Genomic DNA, 21,607 nt, shown 5'->3' on the forward strand with positions numbered 1-21,607 from the left:
CCAGAGCTCGTGTCTCTAGCTGCATATGTAGTAGAAGGTTGTCTAGAAGATTGTCTTCCCATCATTGGGAAGAGAGGCCCCTTGGTCTTGCAAAGTTTATATGCCCCAGTACAGGGAAAAACCAGGGCCAAGAAGGGAGTGGGTGAGTAGGTTATCATGGGGGGGGGAGGGTATAGGGGACTTTGGGGATAACATTTGAAATGTAAATGAAGTAAATTCCTAATAAAACTTGAAAAAAAAAGTAAGGTGTAAATATCAATGCTGCCACATCATACATAGAATACAATTTAACATCTTTTGAGGGGGTTTTTACTTCCGAGCTGCTGTTTGAAGTACTTTTTTTTTTTTTCTCCCCTGAGACAGGGTTTCTCTGTGTAGCCCTGGCTGTCCTGGAACTCACTCTGTAGACCAGGCTGGCCTCCAACTCAGAAATCTGCCTGTCTCTGCCTCTCAAGTGCTGGGATTAAAGGCATGCGCCACCACTGCCCGGCTGCTTGAGGTACTTTAAGGGTCCCACCTCATTAGATTTACAATTAGCCATCCTATGAAGTCAGTCCTGCTGTCTCTGTTCTTGCCCTAGGATCACAGACAGGCCTGAGGAGCATGGTAAGGTGCTGGGCCACACAGCCAGTGAGCCACGGAGTTGAGAGAGAATGTCTTCCCTTCCCTTCCCTTCCTTCTTTCCTTCTCAGGATAAGCAGGGTCTCCCAGCAGCTGGCCTCTGCTCACCCTCACTAGCCTCCTGGTTCAGCCCGTCAAGTACAAGATGGAGGAGGAGGCTGGAGCTTAACTGACTATTCCCTCCCAGGGCCTCCAAGAGAACCACAGAGCAAGTATCAGGAAGACAGGCGTATACCCTAGAGCCACAAGAGGAAGCCAGCAGCGAAACCCGTGTGGCCCATGGAAAAGCCCTTTGAAAAGTGGTTTTACATCAGGTCGGTTTCTCCTTTAACCCGTTTGTTGGCCTCCTGCTGAGACAGAATCACATTTGCCTCCATGAGCACAGCCAATGCATTTCTCTGCCAGCCCTCAGCTCTTCGGAGCCACCTGGAATTTTCCCAGAGCAAAGTCTTCCGGGCTGCCTCCCTTCAGTGTCCCCCTACCGGACACCTCTCATGGCACCTAAAATGTCATAGTGCCTTATGCACCCTCCCAGTCCTCTGTGTGTCCCTTCGCCCCACCCGCAGCCCTACCCCATATGCCACGAACCCGAACCCTAGCAAACCTGACCCTGCTTGCTGTTTCGCAGTTGATAAAGAGCGCAATTCCAAACCTGTTTCCCCCCCCCCCCAAGCCTCTTTGGAGACCCTACCCTGTGTGTCATTCAACAGTTCACACCCGTTCCAACGGACTAGGCTCGAAGTCACTTCTTCTTCCCTGGGCCACTGTTCTGAGCCCTTCACTGACACAGCGCTTAGTGTCCTTCATGGGGACAGTACAGTCTCTTTGGAAGCTCCCTCTGTGACTGGTCTGTCAAATGGTTCCTGCAACACCAGCCCAGCCTCAGCCTGGCGATGGAAGCTAGGTATGTCTGGGATCCTGCAGGGGACACTAGAGAGGCAAGGACGAGCAAGTACCTCCCCCCACTTTCCAGAGGCCAGTCTTTGTTTAAGGTAGACACAGTCCTGAGCACATGCCCTTCCACAGCTGGCCCATTTTCCAGGACAACTTCCAACTGAGACACGCAGAGCCCCGGAGACAGGGACCTTCCAAAGGCAGGATGAACGGCTTTGCTTTCCCGGTATTAACTCCCTGGTGTTTAATGTATATGTGGACTCTGCAGAAAGCCACCTCTCTGAGAAGCCTGCGTGCATAATTGCCTTTCTTGCACTAAATAAGACCTCTGCACATCTCAGTGTGGTTGTAGGGCACTTCCCAGAAGTAAGAACTACAGGAGTGAAAGAGACACAGCTGGATTATTGACCCCAGAAGGACAGGATGGCCTGCCTGCTCAGAGGCCTTGCTGTGAGGTCAGACTCAGTGTTTTGGTTCACTGTAGGATACCCTGTGTTCAGCACTCCTGGAGGTAAGATGCTGCAATCATTTAAATGGAACCAGAATGTCTTACAGTACACCTCATTTTCTCGCATTAAATCCAGGGACAGGGTTTCATGCATTTCCTTTCAGACTTAGAGATTTGGTTTGCTTTGATCTGTGTAAGAAAGTTAAGATACATTTAATACCTATCATAAAATGCCAATTTTAGTTACATAGATCTTTATTTTATGTGGGTGGGATATATAATATTGCCTGCCTATAATTGATAGACTCATATGCTTAAGAAGATGTTTATGTTTTAAATGACCTTTTATTTGTGTGTGTGTGTGTGTGTGTGTGTGTGTGTGTGTGTACACATCACAGCTCACATATGGAGGTCAGAAGACAGTTTATGAAAGTTGGTTTTCTCCTTCCATCATGTGTATCCTGGGGACTGAACTCAGGTCACCAGGTTTAAAGTCAAATGTTACCCCAAGAGCTGTCCTGCATGCCCTTAGTTTTAGTTATAAACTGAAAACTCTGAAAGAAATCCACAAAATGTCTTCACACCTTCTTTTGAGGATGCAAGAAGGCTTTCTGGAGACCAGAACAAATCAATGGATCGGTGGAGGGTGCAGTGGGATGAGGGAACATCACCTGGTGCCTAAACAGGGACATATGGCTGCTGGAGACTTCACTGAGCCCATGGGATACCCATGGGATACCCATGGCTCTAGTGAAGACTGAGGGTGAAGGCTGGGGTTGTGGGTTCTGGTCAAGGTGGAGCATTCCAAGGTTGTGACTTGTTACCCTCTGAGAGAGGAAGGGGGCACGCAGGGGGTCCTCTTGGAGAAAGAGATGAACTTTTTAGAAGATTTGTGTGATTGTGAGGGGAGGGCAGGCATTAAAGACTCATGCAGGAGGCCCGCTGTCCTGTCAGATCCCATGCCTGTGTGAGGAAGAAAAGGTGAATGAGAGAGAATGTGATCTATGGCCTTAGTAGGTTTAGGTGGAGACTGCACTGTGGCGCTTCTTCCAGATGTGGCTCAGCCTTCACTGTGAGCCGCTATCAGCCACCATAGAAGGCGGAGGATGGGAGCAATTGGCACAGTGAGCAGAGAGGGAAAAAAAATGGGGCTACATCCAAGGCTCACCTGAGCCTCTTGAAAATCTCAGAGGCATGCCAGTGTCTAGAGTATAAAGAAGAAAGTGGCTCTCAGGATGCAGGGAACTACGGAACACAGAGAGTGACTTGCAATGAAAGCGCCACGTGCCACATTGATTCAGTGAAGGGGAAGGGTTGGCTCAGTGTGTGAAAGTGCTTGTCGCTTAAGCCTGACGACCCGACCCCGAGTTAAGGCTGAATGTAGTGGTGCCCATCACTGAGGAAGAGATGGGGGAAGGGAGTTAGGAGAGTTGGCCAGAAGTTTGCCTGTCAGGAAAAGGCATCACAAAGTCACAAAGACACTCTCTCTCTCTCTCTCTCTCTCTCTCTCTCTCTCTCTCTCTCTCTCTCTCTCTCTCTAACAAATAATTAAAAATAAACAAACTAAAGAAGAGGTGTCACTTATCAAAACAGAGAGGGATAGAATTAGAAATATACTATGATATGCTAAGACCCTTCAAATGGGTGGAAAGCTCTAGCTTGGGACAGTCCCATATCAGGAGCCCCGTGTGTGCTTGACTATTGAAGTGCTGGGATCAATCAGCGATGGTGTAGATTAGAGGGTCACAGAGGTGGTGGTGCATAGACAGAGGGAAGGGGAGGGACCCCAAGATGACACACCAACTGAAAATCCGGGGTACTTGGCTGAGAGCAGCCCAGCCTAGGCTTTGGGGTGGGTGTTTTCTGGCCACAGGCTCATTCTATCAGAACAAGAAGCCACGTGAGGCACAGTATGGCAGTGCCAAGAGTCATGCCTGGGATTCATGCATTAATTGTGAAAGCTCCTGCTACGTACAGAAATAAAATGGCTCTAAATTTCTGATCTGTGATTGGTACCATCGCTGTTGGCGATAAACTAGAGTAGGCATTATAAAGTCAGTTACTCAACAGTCAGGGAATTAGACATCCCTTCAGTGGCTTCGGAGAATGGTTTTATTACAAGACCTTATGTGATTTTTCTTTTTTCTTTTTTTTTTTTTTCAGTATGATACTGCCATAACACTCAGACTCACGATTCCAGATTTAGTGGCTTTTCCTTTTTGGCAGAAGCCAGTCGTACAAGGTAGAAGGTGCCATCCTGCCTCATGATCGGGTGTGATAACTTTGGCAGGGAGCACAGCTGGCTTCCACATTAATTATCTCCAACATCACTTATTTGATGGAGTCATTTGCTCTCCCCCGAGGCTACTTATGGCAAAGTGCAGAATCTTTTGAATAGTCTTTGGTTTCGGCTGCAGAAAGGAAGCGTCAGAACCGAGGTGGCTGGATACCTGGGGCATGATCTGCTTATGTCCCAAACACGAAGACTTGTCTCGGGAAAATGACTATTTACAAGAAACAAGGAGAGCCTACTAATGAGAGAGAGACAGATGCAGTTATTCTACGATGGGGGGAAAACTGGTGAGTATTTTATTTTAGCTGATTTTGAAGTGGACATGGTAGTATGACAAAATACTGATTTCTAAGCGCAGCATGGAAGCAAACCCCCTTCACGTCTAGAATTCTATGGGGTTAGGGACTGTTCCCCAGTTTTAGTTGTTGAGTCTAAAAGAGAAGGAGCTTGGCGTCAAAGGTATAATAAAGTATGCCTTTTTTTAGAAGGGGTATCAGAAGGTGTGACTTCATGTGGTTAGACAGTGTTTTCACTTCTGAGAGTCCTGTGGTTTCCATGCCATGGACAATCCCTGCTTTCCCCACAGGGGCTGTTCTTACTGCGGGGTTGGCACTCACTCTGACTGGCAGGTGCATAGCTGTACTTCTACAGGGACTTGCTGTGTGTTACTTCCAGACCTGGAGCCAGCCCACATTTCCTTCCTACTGTGTCTTTCAGCCACGTGCCTCTACCCCACATCACCTACACCTCTCCTTTAAGGCTGAAATACAAATGAAAAGATGTAGGTTTTTCTCTTACTAATTTCAAGGATTATTTGTTTGTGGGTATAACACAAACATATGATACTCTGATTTAAAATTCAACAGTGAAAGGCTAAGTTGGATTTAATTAGGAGTATGCTATAAATTTATATAAGCCACAAACATAGACACATACACACATACATATCCTCAGAAACTTCTGTCCATAATTTTGGATGCAACTCTCATTTAGGTTAATAACTCAGTTTTTACTCTCTTTATTTTTTCAATTAAAAAATAATTAGGGACCCCCAAGTAACAAGGAAATACTTTAAAATACAAAAGTCTGAAAATTATATAGCATGTATTATGTTTTTTTGGTATGTGCGTGTGAACATACATTTTTGTGGGGGTTTCTGGTTACTTGTGAACATGATGTATGTAGAAGACAGAGGACATCCTCAAGTGTCCCTTGGCACCTTCTATCTTTTGTTTGATACAAGCTCTCTCACTGGCCTGGAGCTTTACCATGTAGGTGCGGCTCACTAGCTCAGAGGCTGCTAGGGACGGCCCCTGTCTGCCTCCCACGTTACCACTGCTGGGACTGTAGGCTCATGCCTCTACCACTGCCTTTGTGTGTGAGTTTTGGGGATTTGCAAGGCTAGCACTCAACCACTGAGCCATATCTCCAGCCCCATATTTCTCTTAATAAAGATATACTCAACTGACGGCCATGGTCTTTCCCATTTTAAAAACTATAGATGCCTAACATTAGTTCCAATAAGTTGATCCTTTGACAATTAGCCACTGTTGTAATTTCTTCCTTCTCTCTTGTTTCAAATACTTTTATGATTTTGATTTTTCTTCAACTTATCTTTAGTAGAATAAAGTTCCTGCATTTTCATCATATCATTAACTATATCTTAAGTACCAGTAAAAGCAAAACAAAACAAAAAGATGAAGAAGATTTTAGGAATAAATTGAGTTTCTGAACACCAATTTCCTTTGCCCACTCAACCCCCCAGAACTTTATACAAGAAAATAAAATAGTATCATGTTTTTTTTGTGGGGGGGGTCACAGAGGATGTCTTCAATTTTGTTTGTTTGTGCTTCCTGTATGTATGTGTTTTTATATGAGAGTGTGGGTACAAGCAAGGTTTCAAACATTGTTTTTTTCCCCCCCTAAGGTGAAATTGATGCTGCTTCCAGTTTGTGATGGAGTTAATTTTCTATTTAACCTGAATTTACCTTTGTCCTAATGTTTAGAGTGATGACAATCTCTGTGCTCTGAAGGGAGTCTGGGATGTGGGTGAGACACAGGCAACTCTTGGTACATCCTTCTGGAAGGAAGCCATGACAGGTGCAGAACACACTGCTTTCATGATGCTCTGTGAGTACACTGTGAGTGGTCACTATGCGTGGGACAAAGTCACTGGGAGAGGTGTGTTCCTGATGAGTAGTGTCATAGCTAATGTTGATTGAGAGGCTACTGGCAGAGCTGGGTTGCAAGCCGCACGCACACCACACTCTAACTCTACAGTGACCACTCTCCTTTAAGACTTCCCGGAGTGGAGAGTGTCTTGGACGTGTTACTGATATGAAGCATGCCTACATACTGAAGGGTCAGCTTCCAAAGATCTGATGGTACAGGCAAAGAATGGTTCTGGGTGAAATCAATGGCAGAGAACTGCTCACATAGCTCGGCACTGCCATATCTCAGGGAGTGTTTCTGGGGACCCTGTCTACATGGATTGTTATTTGGATTTGCTCTCTGTGGACTGAACTCAACATTGTTCCAGAATTGTGCCTCCACAGCAGCTGATGAAAGCCTTTCGGCTGGCTGTGGTACCCCTGTGACTGGGAACGCAAAGGCTCCAGTGGTGAAGGCGGCTTGGTAAAAGCTGACAAGGCAGATCTGAGTGGAGCATGTATAGATTAGGCCCCTGATGAACAACTGTAACAGGAAAGCAAGAATCAGAAGCCCAGAGACCACCAGTCTACGAGGTTGGGTCACTCATTGTGTTTGCTGGGACTTTTGGTCCCTGGTCCTGGGCGGGCATAGGTTTCATGCTCTGTGCTGGAGGAGCTGAGAAAAGGCATAGGGATAAAGTGCTTAAGCCACAGAAGGGAGGAATGTCACAGATGTCCTCAACCCAAGAGCCCCCCCCCCTCCCCGCTGTGGTACTCTTGTGCAGCCTGTGTGGAGCAGGGTAGAGAGAAGGCAATCAAAGAGAGGAAAGGAAGAGTCTGGAGTGGGCGGTGATCCACCTGCCTTCTGTCACGAGAACAGGTGAGGGAGAGACCTGCCTTCGCTTGCTTCAGGGCTAAAGGAATAGAAGCTTTCATTAGTCTCCATCTTCTTTAATTAAGCTTGCCCTGGTACACAAGTGGGATCCTCTTTTATTTAACAAAAAAAAAAGAGAGAATAAATCTAATAAATGAATAAAATAGAGATAAATTGGCTCCCTAGACACAGTTGAGGGCAGGTAACTCTCAAACGTTCAGCGGCAGTGGAGAGTCTAGCGTCAGGAAATTTCCAACAGTGAAGCCAAAAGACAGAATAAACTGAATTGACATTCTTTTTTTTTTTTTTTTTTTTTTTTTTTTTTTTTTTTTACCCTCAAATGGGGCAGATAAACTGTCTCAGGAAGTATTGGACAGTGCGAAAGATCCTCAAAGTAGCTCTCGTGCAGTTTACTGTCTGAAGATAAGCTCATGCTGCCATGCTGAGGTCACATGGTGACTCTGTGACTGTGTGCTGAGCCCAGTCTTGGGTGGAGGTACAGAGTTGATTCCTAAGCTTTGGACGTCCTGGCCTTTTAAAGGAAAGCCAGCACTGTGGAACGTGCATGGACAATAGGTCAAAACTCTTTCTTTTCAAAGAACTGAGCCTGAAAAAGGAGAAAGAGGTGACCTTAAGTATCTATGCGTTTAATTCTCGTATTGGTTTTCTTCTCAGCTGAGAACTGCACACAGCCTTCTGAGTTACCAACACTACTCCACACTGTTGGCAGTGACTTCTGCATACATGATTCAGGCCCATGTGTAGGGACACAGGTCACTTAGACACATTTCTTTCTCAGGTTCCAACTTTTTTCTACTAAGAATTCCTAAAAATCAATGAGGATAGACTGAGGGACTTAAATTTTTTTCCAAGTCTAAAACTTTGTACTTTTTGTCTCTTTAACTTTAAATGAGGTATGCATCTGAATTCCTCCTAAGGATTTAAGAAGTCTTTGGTTTGATGGTTTCAGATTGAGTGAGTAAGAGAGATCATGTTATGTTCATCTCTTTATGTCTGGCTGACTCCATATAATATATAAACATATATTATATAGTTTAAAATAAATATGTATCATATTTATATCATATTATACATATATAATATTTTAAATAAATATGTATGTATCATATTTATATAATACATCATATATATATGATATTTAAAAACATATATATATATATATATATATATATATATATATATATGATATTTTAAAACATCCATCCATTCATTGATGGACACACTGGCTCTACATCTTGGCCACTATGAGCCATGTAGTAGGGAGCAAGGGCTGTAAGTTTCAATTAGCTATAGGATAAGATCTTTACCATCCTTCCCACAAAAGAATGATACACATCTGAGATGATGGACAGACTAATTACCCCGGTATGATTACTCTTCAATGAATATGTAGACTGAAACACTATATTCCAGAAACATATCAAAATAAACTGAAAGGAAAATTAAAAATTAAAACCAAATAAAGAGCATTTAGGCCTGATTATTACCTGCCTTTACATTATTCTGTATGAATTAAGCTCCATTATTTAGGATTCCACTTGTGTTCTGTAAGCACATAAGCACACAGGCACCTGGGACCCCCATCCCCCTGTTTAAGGCTTTCTGTTTCAGCTTGCATGTGTCCTTGAAGGCTCTTAGTGCAGGTTTGTTAGGAACACAGGCCCAAGAGATGCCAATGACTCAGACCGTTGGTCAATTAGGCCAATGACTTTGGACAGAATATTAGGTCGTTAAGAGGAATTTTCTGGATAAATCGTCACCAAGACTGTTCATTCTAAGAAAGCCACGAAGGAGTGCCCGGGGCAGTACTCTCTCAGGTGTGGCTGGAACCCCTAGTCTGGTGATTTCTGTTTGTGCAGAAATCACACAAAAGTTTCTTTCTTAAATCCTCGGCCTTGTTAATGTTGGAAGCTGAAGAGTGCTCCATTTCACTAGGGAGTGTTGTTAAGACAAGTCTCAAATAGGCTATAACGAATGGACACATAACCAGACCTGCAAGCAGCTCAGGATGCAGAAGCCACTCAGTCAGAAAAACAAGAGAAGTGAGAGGTGAGGGCGAGGCTAGCTGGGGTCAGGGGTATGCTGGGGCCGGGCTCGCTGGGGTCAGAACTCGCTGGAGCCAGAGCCAGGGCATGCTGGGGTTGGGGCTTGATGGGGCCAGGGCACGCTGTGGCCAGTCTTGAGAAACAAAAGCTGTGTGCTGAAGGCTGAGGTTTTGATGAAATAAAGCAGCCCTTTCAGTTCCACTGGGAAACAGTTTCAAGTGGTCATCTCCATTTGAAGGCCAGGATGTGGGAACTAATGTTTCTTTAGAGTGTGTGGAATGGGGGCTGGAGCCTTGACAACTCTACACCTCAAGGGGGGTTGCCTCGGAGAGCGGGGTGTGCTCCTCACAGCTTAGCGTTGGTTCCTGGGGCCTGGGCTGGGCTCTGGGCTGGGAATCTATGAGCCACTTCATCTTTGTCACACAGAGGGCATGTGAACGAAACACCAGACGTGCTACCCCAGACGTGTCACTGGAGCCCTTTCCTATGCTGCACGGTGAGGCTCTGTAATGTCTGACCCCTCAGAAACCTTCACTCTGATTTCTGTCATATTCACAGTGACGTTTGCCCCCAGATACAAATCTCTAAAGCCAAAACAAACAAACAAACAAACAAAAAACCCCTCCAGGTTTCTCCTTTTCAAACTATGGTCAGAGGATGACCATCAAAACCAATTCAATAGGACACACCGTGGTGAGGGGATGGGGTTGCATGTTCAGCCAGGTACAAAGTCAAATTGGTTTCACAAGACAGACTGGTTCCGAAGACACATCTAAAGAAACATGTTCTGTGGAATAGGAGCCGGGCAGCCCTTTCTTGAAGAAAGGGACAGATGTGTCACTGGAGACGGGACAGTTATGCGTTCCCCAGGCAGGGGCCCTGTGGGACCAGCCTGACTTCTTTCTACCCGGCTGAATACTCACCACATGGCCAAGCATGGCTTCTGGTTCATTCCTCTGTGTGCTTGTGCTTCTTGTGTGTCTCCTAAGCATCATCATGGCGTGGGGCACTGACCGTGTGGTTAGTACTATCTCCTGAATCAGTTAATGAACCCTGTCACTCCCTCTGATGCCTTGGTTCTGAAATAACTTCTGCCCTGCAGAAGGCTTCCTCCTGGCTGCAGGCGTTGACTCTTTCTGCCTGGCTGTTCCCAGTATGGTCTGACAGACACACACATTTCTACCCCAGGTTCCTTTTCTAGGTCTGCGTGTGTGCTCTCTGTGGGCATGGCTCACCACCATCCAACGTGAGGGCCAGCACCATACCCTATGAGACAAGGCAGATGGGGAGAAGGTCAAGGGGCATAAGTCACACTGTCTGTCTGGATGCTGTGTGTCCTAAGGCAGTCTCTAAGAATTGTGCCAAGGCTTCTTAAAAATGTCCAGTTTGGGTTTCTCTGAGCGGGAGAAAGTGAAGTTCAGGCCTCTAGCTATTACTAAAGAGCGTCCATCTTTATTGACTCGTGAAGCAAACTCCCTGTGGGTCCAGCGCATTGTCAAGGCCAGGGAAGGGGGAGGTAATTTTATGTTTATGTGGTGTCTCTAGTCTCCAGGTGCCACACCTTCCTATCCATGAAGCTGTGCTCTATCTTAAGAGTCATCGATGGCTCACAGATGTGCGCCATTCACATGGGAGAATTTAATCTTCACCATGTGAGGTACAGGTTCAGGGCCTGTCCTTCTGTGTCCTAGCTTGGCTTCCTCCTCTATAATCTGTGGACACTCTTGGCCCCTACCTCCGTGCTCATGGCAACAAACTGATGGGCTCTGCACAGGAATGGGGTACTCAGCTGCATAGAGAACCACCCTGCTGACTGCTGGTTACCAAACACTCATTCCGCCTGGATCCATTCAGGAGGCTCCGATAACTTCCACGACAGCACAAGATTTGAAACCAGACAGTGTGACTGTGGCATGCGTCTCCAAAGCAGCTTCTTTTTAAGGAAATCAACACCAACCTTGGGACCCCTTCATCTACATTCTTATCATTGCGTCTTTTGTAATATAAACAATAAAATTGTGGGAAGGTCAGCCGACATAAACTTTGGGGAACAAGTGTAACATGCTAGCAAGAAACTCCCAGAAGAAAACAACAAAATCTCAGACCCCAGCTGACCATAGCCCACAGCGTGAAAGATTAGATCTCTAAGGCCTTTCAGCTTGAAATTAATTTGACTTCATTTTAATAGTAGCTTCTTAAACTCACAATGGTAAAAATGTTGGTGCTTAAGGGCATTTTAATTAAGAGACATTAATTAAGAGATTATATCATAGAAAACTTGCTTTTGATGTTGTGTAGTGAGAAGCCTTATTACTAGAAGGGAGGCGCTGGATCCTGTGCTCACTTAACTCTGTGTACTAGGAGGATGAGCAGGGAGCGCGGGCCTGAAAAGGCCAAGCTCCCTTTCAGAAGGGGAGACCCTGAGTGCACTCTGGAAATGGCTTGTTCTGAGTGAGGAGGCACAGTGTGCAGCTGCACAGGAGGGTGGCTTCTGGAATATGGATGGCACTCAGACGCCTGCATGTCCAGGCAAGTGCCCTGCCACCAAGTCAACTCTGAGAGAATAGCTTCCATGCGCTAAATGACACTATGATGCTAATTAACAACCACTGACCAGCCAGTAAGGCTTCAAAATGCTCCCAATACAAACAGAAAATGTCTAAGATATACCAATCATCCTGACCTGCTCATCACATATTGCAAATAGATACTGAAGTGTCATGCTGCGCCCGTAAGTGGACACAATTATGTGTCAGTTAAAAACAGAAACACATAAAATGGAAAAAAAAAAAGACAAAAAAATATAGATGTAACAATGAAAAGGAGAATGAGAGAGAGAACGAGAGAGATAGCAAGAGTGAGGGAAGGAGAGAGAGAGAGAGAGAGAGAGAGAGAGAGAGAGAGAGAGAGAGAGAGAGACTGTCTCAGGCAGAAGCCAGGGCAGGACAGCTCTCACAAACCACACCCCCCATAACAGAAAACCACTTGCAGATTTTGAAGCTTCCTCGCATTGTCTTTTCCTAAAAGCTAAAGCAGGATTCTCCTAAGATTCCTTTTAAAAATGCAGCTCAACAGTAAAGCCATTTTGTGGCGATGCCCTTGGCTGCCCATCAGCAAGCCAGGAGGAGCGAGCTCTCCCAAGCGCAGCGAAGGAGTGGTTGTTCCTCGATACACTCCATCCCACCTGCTGCCCACTCCGTGGGTCCACGCTGTGGTTGTGAAATATGGTCAGTTGTGAGCTTCTCCCTTGCTGGGAGCCTGGAGGTTGAAATCCCTTCCATCCTCACTGGAAGTGGGCAGCCACAGAGGCTGTTTTCCACCTATGGTCCTCTGATTTGCTGAGTCATGAGCCTGGCATGTTACTACTGTGTGACTCTATCATTTAGAAGCAGATAACGTTCATACTGACTCATCAATCAATTGCCTTTTGGACAGAGAAGGATTTAATAGGTGGGCAGGAGTAACACACTAAAACCAACAGGTCTGGTTTAAATTGGATCCTTTCTGTCTTCAGAAATCCTCCCACCACCATTAAGGCCAAAGTGGGAAAATATTGGTGGAAAAAAAGTCAATACTGATGGGCCTGGGCAGGCATGAGGGGAGAGACAACTCCGTGTGGACTTTCGTGATATGTCTTGTGTGTTAGAGACTTGGTGAAAATCCATATTATAATATCTTGGGAATAAAATTGGTTGTAAGAGCATGAATGTAGATGTAAGGTTTCATTGCTTTGAGTGAATTTATTCCCCCAGCATTAACTATGCCACTGCCAGCCACTGGGGGACACAGAGTAAGGAGGGATTTAAGTCTGGCAAACACTGAGGGACACATCCTTGCCATCCCTGGATCATTTATCCTTTGCACGTCTTCCTGTTGATCCGGAGCCACCTCATTAAAACAGCCTCTACCTGCTCCCAACTTGGTTAACACTTCACTCATGCTTCTGGCCAACTTCTGGACATTGTATCCACTCAGATACACATGGGCCACCTCCCAGCGGTGCCCTAAAGTCAACCACTGGATAGGCAGTCATCAGTACCTACTTATTAAAGGGCACTCTCCTCTCCAGTCTCTCTCCAGACACACGTGGGGAATATAGACTATATTCCTGCAAATGTTAGACTAATTCCAAAACCATTTGGATTTAACTCAATGGTGAGTCAGTGAGCACATACATTTCTTTATGCTTTCAATATGTAGTTCTAAATAAGCGACTGTAACACCAACCTTCTGCCGGGAAAACAAGGGCGCAGGTGCCAGTTGTTAAGGACACAACACATTGCACATAAAATACTTTCATGAGGGCGTGTGTAATAGGTTTGAGGTGACTGAGACTCAGTGAGCAACAAAACACAGGTAAGAGAGATGAAAAGAACTTACCTTGGGTTGCAATATAATGATTAGGTCGATGATAGCCCTAAGGAGAAGTGAGAAAAAAAAATTAGATAAATTCAAAGTCAGTGGGTGGGACAGAAGTCACGTGCTGGGTCTGTGGAAATGACTGTGTATCCAAATGCCAAGAACACCGACTTACTCATTCTGCAAGCCTAATACTTTAGAAGGTGTCCAGGAGACAGGAGGGACACATTTCATGAGCCGAGCTAGCTCATGCTATCTGGGGATGGTCCCTGTTACTGAATGCCTTAGTTACTAGTCATTTGACAGCTCAATTTCTGGATTCAGGACCATTGGGCTTGTCTTCGTAAGTGAAAGGTGCATCCAGTACAACCTGGACAGCGTGCAGCAAGTGAAAGCGACTTCATTCTACACTGGCCATGAGATGACGGATGAGCAGCAGATGCTATCAATCTATGGATTCTCTGAACTGAAACGGCCAGGCCTCGGATTAAGGTGCGGATGGCTGGGAACGTGCCCTAGAATCTTGTTTGCGTTTGTGATGTTACTGGCGAGGTGCCAAGGACTTAACTCATGTTCTGTTCTATCAACATAGACAGTTTCATCAATAGTAACACCCAGAACCATTCTCAAACACTGCTCATGAGAGATTATGTAAGACCTGCTCCGTTAATCATGACCCTGTAGGAAGCAGGAAAGATTAAACTGGGGCCAAAGAGGCAAAGGTACCCTTGAAGAACTATCTGGGAAAGATAAAAGTCAGTTCAGAGAAAATTACATCCAGTAATATACTGCAGCATCGTGGACCTTAATACATTTCTTTCCTCAGAGATTATCCTAAATACTGTTTCCAAAGATAACAGGAAGACAGAAAAAAAATTGGAGGAAAAAATACAGATTTCTCAGACACTTTAAATATCCCTGGATTATTTTTGTTCTTCAGTCAACAGCGATGAAGACGAAAGGCAGTGATTATCTTACACAACTGATTTGGCTCACATCTCAAAAGACAGAATTGTGACCACTATTCCATAGAATTCTTTAGTTACTTGTTTGTTAATGGTGAATCCCACAAGGGAAAGAACTTTAACTTGCTTCTTCTGCAAGTCTAATACCTTAGAAGGTGTATAGGAGACAGGAAGAACACATTTCATGAGCCGAGCTAGCCCACGCTGTCCCAGGATGGCCCACGTTACTAACCACCTTAGTCATTTTTCAGTCCTCATCTGAGACACATATCAGCCAAACATCCCCTTAAAATCCTGTGCTGGCTGGTTTGTCAACTTGATATGAAGCTAAATGTATCCGAGAAGTGGAATCTCAATTGGAAAAAAAAACAAAACAAAAAAAAACACCTCTAAAAGATTGGCCTTGTCTGCTGGCCTGTGGGGGAATTTTCTTGATTAATGATAGATATGAGAAGGGATCTAATGAGACACTCTGGGAATGGGATCCAAAGCACAAAAGCCATTTGTGTTTCATGTATAGTGTGCAGCTGGCCTAGAGGCAATCTGTATAGCAGTCTAACTGCATGAAACAATGTCGGTATGTTATGGCTGAAGGTGCAGGGGGAGCCCTTCTCACTGGTGACATGAAGCTGCGAATTGAGCTTTGTCTGCAGCCTGTCACATGAAGTTGCTGTGGGGTGTCCAGTTGTGTGTCCTTACGTAGGCATTGGGAAAGTTTGGATTTGGGAGGACTTGGGGATCAGGAACACCTAACACACACCCAGGTAAGATGGGCACCTGGTAGTGCTCATGGACTGAAACCAAGGCTCAGCATGGAACGTGTCTGGGAAGGACCCAGAAGATGAATCTATTCAAGGAGGCTTGAGCCTCGCAGGGCACCCCGCAGTACCCCGAGTTTCTGCTTCTGATTTCATTCATCCTTTCAGCTGAAAACAGGCTGTCTCTTAAAGAATTTATCTTAATGTAAGACATTAAGTTAACATGACACAGGATGAACAAGGCAGCCGTCTTCAATAATTAAACAGCTTGCATTTTTAAAGACGTCTTGCTTGCCGTGAGAGTCCTGGTGCACAGCTGTGGGTGACTTTGAAGGCAACTTAAAAGCATGGCGGTGATGGGAGCCTGCAAATCACCGCATTAGCAATTAGAGGGTTTTGTCCCATTAATATGCAAACATTTTTTAAGCTGTTGACAAAAACAGAAAAACATTTTCTTAGTCCACATTGTGTGGGTAGGCGAAGGGGGTGTAGGGAAGAAATAAGATGTTTATCCCCAAATGGGTTGACTTGAGACAGCAGTGACTGCATTCTGTGGAGTGTGGGAGAGTAGCGACACTTGCTGTGGATGGTCACTGGCACACATCTACCAGCTGCAAAGCATAGCTCACGTACAGTATGTGTCAGAATGTCTGGTTGTGTTGACTGTTTTTAAGATACGTACATCGATGTAATTGCCGTTGATATAGTCTGAATTGTTGTCCCCTTCCAGCATCTGGAGCCGTACCCGAGAATGATCATCTGCAAGACAGAGAAAGAGAGAGAGGGAGGGAAGAAGAGGGAGGGAGAGGGAGGGAAAAAAGGAGGGAGGGACGGGGGAGAGAGAGAGAGAGAGAGAGAGAGAGAGAGAGAGAGAGAGAGAGAGAGAGAGAGAGAAATAGCCATTAATAAAGGTAACCCCTGAGGCTTCCCTCAGTCTCAAAACTTCTGTGCAGCACTCAGGGATCCTCCTCATGCAGGAATCTGCTTTAAAAATTGCTGCAGCTTGGAATTTGATATCCTTTGAAGACCTACAACGTGACTATGAATTACTGGCTTGAAGTGGGAAGTTGAGCATGTTCCCCCATGTACTTCCCACCACAGTGATTTCCCTCACCCATGGTCAAGGCAATAAAGCATATTCATAATGGAACAATATGAACTTTCAGATGCTGAAGCTGAACATGAATACGATTGCAAACACATAGAAAAGAATTAGCTATTATGTAGCAAAGAGGAAGATATCTATCCTACTTGCCAGCAGCAAGAAGTTGATAGTACGGGCATCCTGGTGGCTAAATAAGAATGTACCTAGCAATACTGTTTCCAATGAATAACAATGTTACTGACTTATAAAGTGGGGTGCTATTTAGTAATGACAATGAATGGAGACAGTTACATACAACAAAATGGACTGATTATGTAAACACAAGTCAAGCCAAAAGAAAGCTACACACAGAAGAATATTAGCAACTCTCTGCTGACCTTTCTGTATTGATGGAAAGTTCTACAACATTGCTCTTCAGCACAGCAGTCACTACTCATGTACGGTGACTGAGCTGTGGTGACAGAGAGGAGCTGATGTTCTTTAATTAAAACATTTATGTGTTTATGGGTATTTTACCTGCATGCATGTCTATGTACCATATGTGTGCCTATGAAGGCCAGAAGAGAGCACTAGATCCCTGGAACTTAGAATGTGAACTGCCTTGTGGCTGCTGGGAATTAAACCCAGCTCCTTTGCAAGAACAATTGGTGCTCTTAACTGCTGAGTTACTTCTATAGCCCCTGACTTTGTGATTATATTTAATTTCATGACTTTAAATTTAAATAACCATATTAGCTAAGTATTTACTATATTGAGGACTTGGTATGATAGTGTAAAACACCCAACTTACAATTTCATATAGATTACATGTTTAAATGATAATATTTGCACTATACTAACTTAAAGGGTTAATCTATACTAATATTTTATTTCTATTTAGTATGCCTATTAGCAATGTTAAAATGTTTTATATGTGGCTCATATTATGTACTACATATTCCATTTTTTCCAGGGTGGTTTTTCTGGGATGTATTCAAAATATGAGAAAAGAGAAAATTGTTACTATAAGATGCTCTTTTTCGTGTGTGTGTGTGTGTGTGTGTGTGTGTGACTTACGTATCTAACACAGAAGTCATGAACATTCATACTAGGGAAATACACTGTCACAGACCACATTCCTAGTCTAATAGTATCTACTTCAGTGCATGAAGCAGCAAGCTGTGATCAGAACAAGGGTGCTGGCTACTGCCAAGGTCTAGACTTGATTGGTGGTTTCATGAACCTTTGCTTTACAACAATAGGCTAAAGTGTCGACCTTGAGGATACTAGGCTATGTGAAATGCACAGTATATAGCAGAATAAAAGGGCAACCACTGTGGGACTCTAGCCATGAGGTTCAACGGCAGGGAAACTACACAAATAGAAGGGCCATATTTGAGGCTGGGCCGAGTGAGGAATGGAGAGTCTTTTAGAAACTCTATGCAGAGGCTCACATTTGCAAGATGAAAAGAGTTATGTTCAGCCATTCAAGAAGGCAAATGCCATGCTATGTATAGTTCGTACAAGTGTGTATTGTGCACTCAGTCTGTAATCTTCCACCTCTCCTCTAATCCCGGTCTCCATGGAAATAGCACCTTCAAGGATGGCAAGGACACTCACAGACTTCCAGCCCTTGAGGCCTTTGCTGGAAAGATCTTCCTAACATGGCTTGCTCCCTTTCAATGGTGGGGTACTGGCAGTAGTATCAAGGACTCTTGTTTGGTGATGGAGAAGTCACACATTATTGATGTCCATTTGCTAGACATGTCTAAGAATTAGAAAAAGGTTATAACATATTCTTGTAGTGTTAAAATAAGAGTGAACATCGAGAACTGAATCTGCCTTCCAGGAAGATACAACTGTTCCTCGGTATATGTTGGAGGATCTGTCTTGGAACTCCATAAATGTTCAAGCTTATGGATATTTGCATTCTTTCTATAAAATGTGTACATTTTGCGTGTAACCTATGTAAACTCTCCTGAACACTTTAAATGATCTCTATGGGGTGCAATGGAATCGTGAGGTTTCTCTCTCTGGTGTCTGGTCTCAGCAAAGGGAAATCTGAATCCATCATTCAGGTATGGCCAATAGAATATGGCCATCTATTTGTGCAGTTTCCCGCCATTGAACCTCATAGCCAGAGTCCCACAGTGGTTGTCCCTTTATTCCACTGTGCACTGCATTTCACATAGCCTAATATCCTCAAGGTAGAGGCTTGGAACTGCTCTCCCTCACTGTTGAGGGAATAATGAGAGGAAATTCACACCGATTCAGTACAAGCACAAGTTTTTTTCCCCAAATTTTCAATCTGAGGTTGGTTGACTCCTTGGATGTGGCATCAGCCACAATAAGGTGAACCAAGAATGCAAAGAAGCTAGCCTCCGGGAGGAGTCAGCCTGCAGAGAGCACAGGGAGGACCTTCGCCAGGCGAAAGTTCTCCATTATTGTGGGTGTGCTGGTTAGTTCCAATTATTAGCTTGGTATAAATCAGAGTCACCTGGAAAAGGGCCTCAGAGTGACTCTCAAGATGAGGTGTGGGCCTGTGAGCACGTGATGATGTTAATTGACTTGGGAAGACCCAGCTTAGAGTGGGTGCCACCATTCTGTGGATTCGGGTCTCAGATTCTGTGACCTGGGAGAAGACGATGGGGGGGGGGGGGAGAGCATGAGTAGGCATGGGTATGCTCATTGTCTCTCTGCCCTTGACTGTGGGCGTGGCCAGCTGCTTCACTTCGCCCTACCTTGATTTCCCTACAAAGACATGCTGTAACCCAGAACTGCGGGCTAAAACAAATGTCTTTGCCACCAACTTGCTTTTCTTGTGGATATTTTATTACAGGACCAGAAAGGAAGCAGGCTAATCCGTCATCCTTCTGTAGGTTTGTGTGAAAAGCATCCTTCCTAAACAACAATGTAATAAATAGGAGGGTAGATGCCACCCACACTGAGCCACTGTGGAAAGAGGCGATGTGAGTGACCCTTTTAGGTTCAAAGCCTCTGCTCATTGCTGCTTGAGTCGTTAAGAATGACTCAGCACAGACCCCGTGGCTTCCAGCATACAACTTGAAGTCTAGTCATCAGTGAACCACAAAATGAATACTGACTGTTGGGAACAAATGAATAGTTTGCATCACCAGATTTTTGTTTGTTTTTGTTTTTGAGATTCTACCTACTCTGAGTCAGAAACATACTGAAATGAGTATACCATAATTATTCTCTTAGGGAAACTGAGTTATTGTCCGAGGTAATTGTGAAGCTGAGTCATATCGAATGTTTATAAGGAAATGCCTACCAGACATTTCTAGCATGTAACAAATACCAGAGTCCTCCAGAATGAAGAACTAATGACATGCCAAGCCCTCATGGACAGTCCCTGTTCTGAAGGCCACCAGCTGGGCCTTTCTAGGCCAAGGGCCTGGGCATTACTGTTGAATGCAGGGGGAGGTTCAGAGAACTCCCCTGGTCATGTGTAAAATTTGGGTAGCCTAATGGGATCTATGACTACCAGCTATTAATCACGGAAATGCTACAGCTAACACTTCAAAGACTTTCCCAGCTTGCTAAGTTTGAGATGACTCAAACATTGCCCATCCAAATATCTATCCTCCTGGTTATTCCAAAGTTCTTTTATGTTCTTATTTTGTGTTGCATGGAAATATCACAACCTCCAGAATCCCAGGTACCCTCCTCACTTGCAGACCTCAGTGGTGGACTCAGACATCTTTGACTCTGCTGAGCTTCAGTGAGGAGGGGATGACATATTTCCTCTCACAGGGCTGTTGGGAAGATCAAGTACAACCATGCACGTCAGTCTTGGAATAAGGCTACGTTCATTCCTTGCCGAGAGCCGAAACCAGAGAGAGAAACTCAAAGGCGCACATTCCAAAGTTCCCGAGGTCTTGGTCTGTCTCTGGGTGTGGCGGAGCAGAGCAGACATAGCAATACAGGAAAGGCCCAGGGCAGGCAGTAGCGCTGCTGCAGGCAACATCTCCAGTGACCTACTACTTTCACCAGTTCCCAATAAGGCCATATTAACAGCTCCATCAAGGGATATCTATCCACCCATAATGTGAGAGTCCTCAGGATCTGCTCACTCCCCCAGGCTGGGGACCAAGTTACTTCCTGTAGCAACAGTTCCTATTAGAAAGTCACCTCCTTTTTGGGAATAAAAGCAACATTCTAGTAGAAGTTACATAATAGAAATCCCAGCAACCACATGGTGGCTCATAACCATCTGTAACAAGATCTGACTCCCTCTTCTGGAGTGTCTGAAGACAGCTACAGTGTACTTACATATAATAAATAAATAAATCTTAAAAAGAAAAAAAAAAAAAAGAACTCAGGTCTCTGAGAGCGTATGGTGTGCTTCAGAACAGCAAAGCTTGGGAGCCGATGACTCCAAGCAGCTGGTCTCTGGGGATGGGAACAGGGCCTAATTTAGAGGGAAGCAGGACAAGGTGTGAGTCACACTCATCGACTCCCATCCTGGCATCACCAGTCAGCTCCTCAGTCACTTTGCTGCCCTTGGTCTGTGCCGTGTACCACAGAGCTTAAGATCCCAGGATCCCGAGCCTGATCCTATAGAATCCTGCTATAAATCCTCGTCCTGTCACCTTCTGGTTGTGAGACCTTGGAAAAATTAATTAGTGCCTCGATTTCCCTGTACTGTAGATGGGCATGATACTACTGCTGACATTTCACAGCCTGAGGATTCAGTGAGTTAACATAATGTGTTCAAAAATGTCAGCTACACACAAGTGAGTGAATGCTGCCCATCATAGTTTTAGGGCTGAAAATGGCATAGCCTTAGATCAGATCACTTTTCACTTGGACTAGTTTGTCTGTCTGTCAGATCTATGCTGACAGCAGCTTTTTTTTTTTCTTGTTTTCATTTACCCCCTTAATCATTCAGTGACACCTACTGCGACCTGATGGTGGTGATGTAAACACAGGCCTGTTAATCCACTCATGAGAAGGGGTTGCTATGGCCTCAGTTTGTTTACCTGGAATGGTTATTGGGGCAGAGTGAAGAAGAGCAGGTTGCAGTCAGCACATCCGATGCATGTGTGCACAGTGCATATCTGATGCATGTGTG

General features: G+C 44.8%; 1 protein-coding gene across 8 annotated transcripts in view; it reads right to left on the minus strand.

Moving 5' to 3' along the window:
- Window positions 1-21,607, minus strand: part of Ptprm (protein tyrosine phosphatase receptor type M) — a 680,881-nt gene that overhangs the window by 67,881 nt on the left and 591,393 nt on the right. For all 8 annotated transcript variants that reach the window (XM_021218491.2, XM_029531514.1, XM_029531511.1 and 5 more), the window contains 2 exons: window positions 16,111-16,187; window positions 13,727-13,763 (listed from right to left, as the gene is read on the minus strand). In XM_021218491.2, the coding sequence (XP_021074150.1) occupies window positions 13,727-13,763; window positions 16,111-16,187 (114 nt within the window). The remainder of the gene's footprint in view (window positions 1-13,726; window positions 13,764-16,110; window positions 16,188-21,607) is intronic.

Source organism: Mus pahari, chromosome 18 (genome assembly GCF_900095145.1).
Source record: "Mus pahari chromosome 18, PAHARI_EIJ_v1.1, whole genome shotgun sequence".
Lineage (NCBI taxonomy): Eukaryota > Metazoa > Chordata > Mammalia > Rodentia > Muridae > Mus > Mus pahari.